Below are 6,612 nucleotides of genomic sequence, written 5' to 3'. Positions count from 1 at the left end.
ACAAGCTATTGTGATTGTGCAAGCTACCGCCTTCCTTCTTCTTAGCTATTTACGAGGTGTGAAAAAAAAAGAAAAAAAAGAAAAAGTAAAAGCACCTGATGAAGTTAACATTTTCTTTTGCTTTCTATTCAAGAAGAGAATGCAAATTCCCTAGAATGGGACATGAACAGGTGAGTGGAAAACTAGGAAAGACTCACTTGAAATGAAAGTTTGTCTTGAAATCAGGTGACAGACATCTCTCTTGTGGGATTACAACTTTTAGGTGCAGAAAAATCTTAAAATTTAATTCATTTTTTCACAGTTTTTATTTCGTTTAAAAGGAACCGATTAAGTGTAACTAATGGGATCACCCCAATTAACCAATGATCATTCAGTTTAGTAACTTTTCCTCAGATAGCAGTCCTGCTAACAAACGCAAAGCAGACGCTGTCCAAAGTAGTATTTTTGAAAGACTTTCGGTGCTTTGTATATCAGCTTTAACAGGCTTGTACTTTTGCTATAATAATAGAATTTATAAGAAAATATCCCATTGTGTAGCGATCGATATCATCCACTGTTCATCTCAATCTTAAAAAGACATCCAGCTCGGACTTAATTAGAACTATATCCAAATGATGGAGAAATTGCTATGTGAAAAGGAAATGCTTCAAGCATCTGTCATTGTCATGTTTAGGCCCTTACACTTCCATAATGTATTGAGCTCTATATAAAACATAAATGAATTTGAATTAACAAAGGAAACTTACATGGAAGACAAGATGGATTTCGATTTTTGTTGAGATTTCCTTCTTCTCTCGCAATTGATGATATCCCATTTGAATTTGTGTATTCATTCAGTGTTTTCCACTGTTCTTCAATTTTTGATTTGTCATTCAAATAGTCACGAAGGAATGACTGAAAAATTACAAAAATATGGAACAAGTATAATAAATGCGAAAAGAAAGGAACCTAGTGCTATGAGTACATGAGATGAAGTGAAAATAAATGAGGAGAGAACAATAAATTATTCTGTTATTCACTCCCAAATTCCGGTAAAAAAGCTTTATTTGCTCATAAGATACGTCCGAAAAAAAAGATAACATAAGCAATTCAGAATAAAAAAGTTTCTAATTTTGAAAATTTAAAATTTTGATAATAGACTGATAAGTACAGAATCAAATTAATTCGATGGGAACACACTAAAACATTAAAATATGTACTTAAGATGCAAAAGCAAAATATATTCACCAAGATAACATGACCGGTTGATATGTCGAGGCTAGACTGACCAACCGGTTCTTCGACCCTTAAAATTTGAGTTTTAAATTCTATTTTATATTAAACAGTTTTCATACTTCCCTTTTTACATGGAACCATTAGTAAAAGGATCGAACCAGGATGCTGTACTGGAATGATTAGTATGAACGTCAGCGATGATTGCCGGTTCATGTAAAGCCATCTGATACCGACATAAATCCTGATAAGCAAGCAATGCCTTTTCACCATACTCTTGCGATTCAAGCTCTCGATTGTTAGATTTACGTCTCTTCCTACGATATTCCCTTATCTGATGAATCGCCATTATCGCTACCAACAGCACTAGTGTAAATGCACTTACAGCAAGTATCGGTGTAAAGAAACGATCTCGGGTCTCACTTTCAACCGGTACCGCTTCCTGAAAGATATTATAGAGATGTCGCTTCGGGGACTAATAATAATAACATGGAAAAGATGAAGATAAGTAATGATCGCAATATTACTGCTTTGATAACTCATCTAAGGTACCAGAAAATAATTTTTTTTTTACATTTATCAAAGTACAGCTTACTTCTCCACTTCCAATACCGGTTTCGTCAACATGTACTCCAGAAATTGTTTGGATGTCTTTTCGTCGTTTATCTATAACAGTAAAAATATGAAAGTGAAATGGTACAGAGTATCGTTATTACAACTGGTAAATTCCAAATTCCGGAAATTATTTCAAGCCTAAATGAAAAAATAAAAGGGAGAAAAAAGAGATTATACTTACAAACATCTTCTGCGATGCCTCCCACCGAATCTAGACGTTTCTCGTTTTGTGGAAATGTTACGGTTGATTGACCGGCTCGAAATGATAACTGACCACCGTCCAGTCTGCGAAAAAAAAAAAATTACATTTACTAATGAAATAATAATAATTGAAATGTGTTAAATCTTGTTAGATTTTCAAGATGCAATAGGTAGAGCAGAATGGCTGGGGGGATTTAGCTTCGTCCGATTAATCTCGACATACAGGCCGGCCACATAAATAATCCATCCATTAATTAGCTGATATTTTTGCTATTGGGGACAGTTTTGGCAGTGTGCCTTAAACGGACTTTGACATAATCCAAGCATTACTACTTCCACAAAATATTTAAATCGCAAGATATTCAAATTGCTAAATGAATAAGTATGTAAAATGGACTAATGTATCATATTTGATATCCATACATTTCTCGAAAAAAGTAATGATTAAGCGTACCGAAAATCATCGAAAATAAGCTGATTAGGTTTTGCAATTGCGAAATCCAAATAATTGATCAGATGATGCAACTTGTCACCATTCAAATCTTTTGCAACTTTCAAATATACTCGATTACCGTCTACCTTCTGGTATGATGGCATCCCTTTCACTATTTTATGCTCTATTTTTTCCAAGCCTGAGGAAAATTAAATGTCATTAAAAACCACATGAAAAAACCTTCTAACAATAAGTTTGCTTAGTTTAATCAAATGAAAATGTAACAATTGTCGGTTACTACTTGTTTTCCGATGGATGCATATTCTACACTCCAATACTAAATTTTGTTGACAACTGTAGCTGAAAACATGACTGTGGACTGTAGCTGAAAAACAGATTGGACGATTTGGTTTACCCGAGGTGATATGGAAGTGCAACAGTGCCAGGAAATGTGCTGCAGTGAGTGATCGAACAATTCGGTGAATTTGAAACCCAATGGTTAAAAGTTCAGAGAAAAAGTATTAATTGCTCTGTTACCTTGTATGACTCATTGTTTTACACCTCATTATCACGTTCTCAACCATATCTCGTCAATCATAAGGACAATGTTTTAATGTTGCACATTTCAACTCAACCATAGCAAAATTATTTTTTTTAAACTGCAACTAACCTGTATTCTGATTACCAAGATGCTCGATATCTTTCTTTAAAACAGGTGCATGATGGCCAACGAAATTCAATGACTGTTCTTCTTCCTCCTCACCAGAATCTGGGACCGCTGTAATCATTATTTCAATTCAAGTTCATTTTAATTAACGTTATAACATATCATTACTTTTTTATTATTTTTGTCTGTTTGTTAACCACTTGATCACTGTTACTAAAGCAAATTGCGATTATTTTAATCAAAATGTTTTTGAAACTACGTATTTTAGGGCAATTGGTAAGCAGGAGCAATCATATATTAATCATGAATAAGAGAGACCTTACGGACAACCCTAATTAAGTTTCATGAATATCAGAGTAAATTCTGGTTAATTCTGGATGCAATTAGAACTCAGGATAATAAAATGACCACACCCGATTGCATGAAAGTTTCCACCGCCAGCATGTTCTTATCGTTATCAATTGTTTTCTTTTCAGCATCCCATGCTAGTGATTCGAAAATATTACTGTTACTCAACATATTTCTTTCGGGAATCGAATTGAAATCGTTCACGTTATTACCTCTGTTATCGCTTTTTATATCACCTGTGGAGTCTAGAAAAAAACTAGGAGAATAGAAAAACAAGACTTGTTAGCTAATTTCCCTCATTAATAGAACAAGAACAAAAAATTAAAATGTGCTGAACGTCTTCTATATGTACCAATTCTCGGTAAAAATACCTATCTGTTGTCGTTGTTGCTGTTGTTGCTGATGCATGAAATTATTCACCAACTCGTTATCTGCGTTGACACTCCGAACATTTGTGACATCATTAACGAGTGCCACTTTTATTGACTGAAAAGTTTGTATTCTACTTTTTCGTACCAAAACTAATTTTGAAAAGGCAGCTTCGATCTTGTTATATCTCAAATATGATAACATATAATCTCAAGCAAATAAAATCAAGGCTTGCGAGTTTGTGGATTAGACAAATTTGTTGTCGGAACAGCCCTAAAGGATTCCATACTGGATATTTTTCGAAAACTCTTCGAAAAGTCAGGCGATGTTGTTTCTAATTTCTTGTAATTATCAGATTAGTTTGAAGAAACTTAACAAATCGATTTCGATGCGCCGGGGCAATGAAATCGATAATTTCCTTACGGTTTTCCTCCAGCACCAATAATTTCGCATGCCATTTAATAAATTTCAAAAAAGGATGATTTTCATTGTCATTCAATGAATTTCAAAAAAGGAAGATTTTCATATGATAAGGTTCATGAAGTAAGCTATTTTATTCATCATCCTTGGTTCCTCTAACTTGTCGGTATAGAGAAAACGATCTTCCTAAGCTATTGTTCTGTACTTTTGAGATGTTGAACGTCAAAAGCAATGTCATTGGAAAAGAGCGGGAGAGAAAAAAGCTGCCAGTCTCAAAATCATTACAAAAAATAATACAATAAATTAAAAAGTTGATTTCTGATGTCTTTCACTGTAATCAATATTTTGCAGGGAGCAACGTGTTTACTGAATTATTTTATTGAAACATTTTTCGATATGAATGATATTTGGTTTTTTGTATTGCTTTTCTACATGATATACATTGCACTGTAATTGAACGACTAAGTTTTGAAACGACGTCAAATCTGACTGATGAATCATTATTGTCAACAAACCGAAAGATCAGAAACAAAGGTTCAAAAGTCAGAAGCACTGGTCATTTCATTTTATTCTCACTATTATCGGACATTCAGAATTTGATCGGTTAGCTGAATGAGTTAAAATATAATTGGTCAAGTTGGAAATTCGACAAAAATAAATTAAAAAAATGATATTTTGAAATAGTCGTTACAATCAAATCAAAGGTTTTTAGTCAAAGAATGCAGGTAGAAAAGATTTGCAAAATTAAACTGGAAAATTTAACAAATATTTCATTGGCAAAATATCATGTTCTCATTGTTCCACTACCAATTATTTCAATTTCGAGATTGTTGTATATTTTTGCAAGGTAGTTGTCCAGATAAAGAGGGAAAAAAGGACTAACCTGTAACATTCGCCAAATATTTTCCGGATTAACAACATTACAAAAGTTGAGATCATATTTGAGTTCTAGCATTAAAACCACTTTGAAATATGCAATAAGACATTGCGCTCGAGCATCTTCCAAGGTATAGCCATCTCGATTAAGTTGTTCTAACTGAGCGCTTAATATTTTCTTCAAAACATAATCGACCGGATTTGAAACAATCAAAGCTACATGTTCTTTTGATGCACATTCCCCAAATAAACCGTCTATAAAAGATGCACTTTGTTTTGAGAAATATTCAAATCAAAATTTCAGAATTTAAATGTAATTCTGAATTTTTGTATACATCTGAATTACCGACTGTTTAACCGGGAGGTAGATTAAATGGCATAAATCGGTGACACCTGACATTCTAACATTGTCCGAATTATTACACATTGGATGACGGATAGACGTGATGGACGTATTACTTTTCCACCTGTTAACAAATGAAATGTAATTTGAATAAAGCTTAGGGTTACGGTAGCTGCTAAAACAAAGTGAATGCTTTCTTTTCACAATGGCAATTACAGAAGCAATACCTTTTCAAATGAATTGTTTTCAAAAATTTACCACAAATTGTATTAAGAAGCTTGTCATACCTGTTTATACACATATCTGTCACCTTATCTCTTACCCGATGTCTTTTTATTTGGATATCAGTCTACCCATTTACTTTCTTATTGTTACATCACTAGCTAATGTTTTTGTTTACCTAGGCTTTAGCATCTAGCTCTAATATTTCCCAGTGAACCTCTAAATTAAGCTTAGTACGGTATTTAACAATATTTTAACAATTGTGGAATTAGTAATACCAATAGATTATTGGAATATATTTTATATTTCCAGTCACTTTCTATATTGAATATGATATCGATTGCTTTTTTTTTTTTTTATTACGAATGGAATAAGATTTATTTAGCTTACGAGTCTTTCGGTATCGCTAAATTACTATACTGTTCTGTAGGTGAGTACGGTATGTACTTACATAATTATCACAATCTGTTAATGAGAGAGACATTATGGAACAAAAATAAAATAAAAATTTAGTTCATGGAAGAATTTCAAGCGATGTCATTTCTCGGCAAAAATCTCTAGATGTTTTACTTTTTATGAAAAAGTTGATACTTGTTTCACCCTACTTTTACCATTCTTTGGGGAGAAAAAAATAGTAACATTTTAATCTGATGGCCTTTTTGGCATATAGACATTTCTCTAATATCATTAGTTCAAAAACAGTACTGTTAAGCCTTGTTTTAGTCAGTCAACGTATGTATTGAAATAGCAGAAGATTGAGTCTGAAGGATGGGTGTTAGTTACATTATTAATGAAAGAAATGTTGAATTGAGTATTAGCGCAATTCTCACATTCTGAAATTACCGTATAAAATGAATTCAGCATTAGATAGAAAGCGAAATATTATATATATATATATATATATAT

The 6,612-nt window shown here is 32.8% G+C and overlaps 1 protein-coding gene across 1 annotated transcript in view; it reads right to left on the bottom strand.

Moving 5' to 3' along the window:
• LOAG_16450 (CBR-IDA-1 protein) overlaps positions 1-5,398 on the bottom strand; it is a 9,842-nt gene extending 4,444 nt beyond the window's left edge. Inside the window, exons 1-10 of the mRNA XM_020449102.1 lie at positions 5,149-5,398; positions 3,848-3,962; positions 3,542-3,721; positions 3,132-3,239; positions 2,483-2,660; positions 2,009-2,112; positions 1,808-1,878; positions 1,374-1,654; positions 1,228-1,285; positions 747-894 (exon numbers count right to left, since the gene is read on the bottom strand). Coding sequence (XP_020307415.1) covers positions 747-894; positions 1,228-1,285; positions 1,374-1,654; positions 1,808-1,878; positions 2,009-2,112; positions 2,483-2,660; positions 3,132-3,239; positions 3,542-3,721; positions 3,848-3,962; positions 5,149-5,220 — 1,315 coding nt within the window. The 5' untranslated portion in view covers positions 5,221-5,398. The remainder of the gene's footprint in view (positions 1-746; positions 895-1,227; positions 1,286-1,373; positions 1,655-1,807; positions 1,879-2,008; positions 2,113-2,482; positions 2,661-3,131; positions 3,240-3,541; positions 3,722-3,847; positions 3,963-5,148) is intronic.
• Between the last annotated feature and the right edge of the window lie 1,214 nt (positions 5,399-6,612).

Source organism: Loa loa (assembly GCF_000183805.2).
Source record: "Loa loa unplaced genomic scaffold supercont3.4, whole genome shotgun sequence".
NCBI lineage: Eukaryota > Metazoa > Nematoda > Chromadorea > Rhabditida > Onchocercidae > Loa > Loa loa.
The sequence above is the reverse complement of the archived record's forward strand: the minus strand, read 5'-3'. Positions and strand labels throughout refer to the sequence as shown.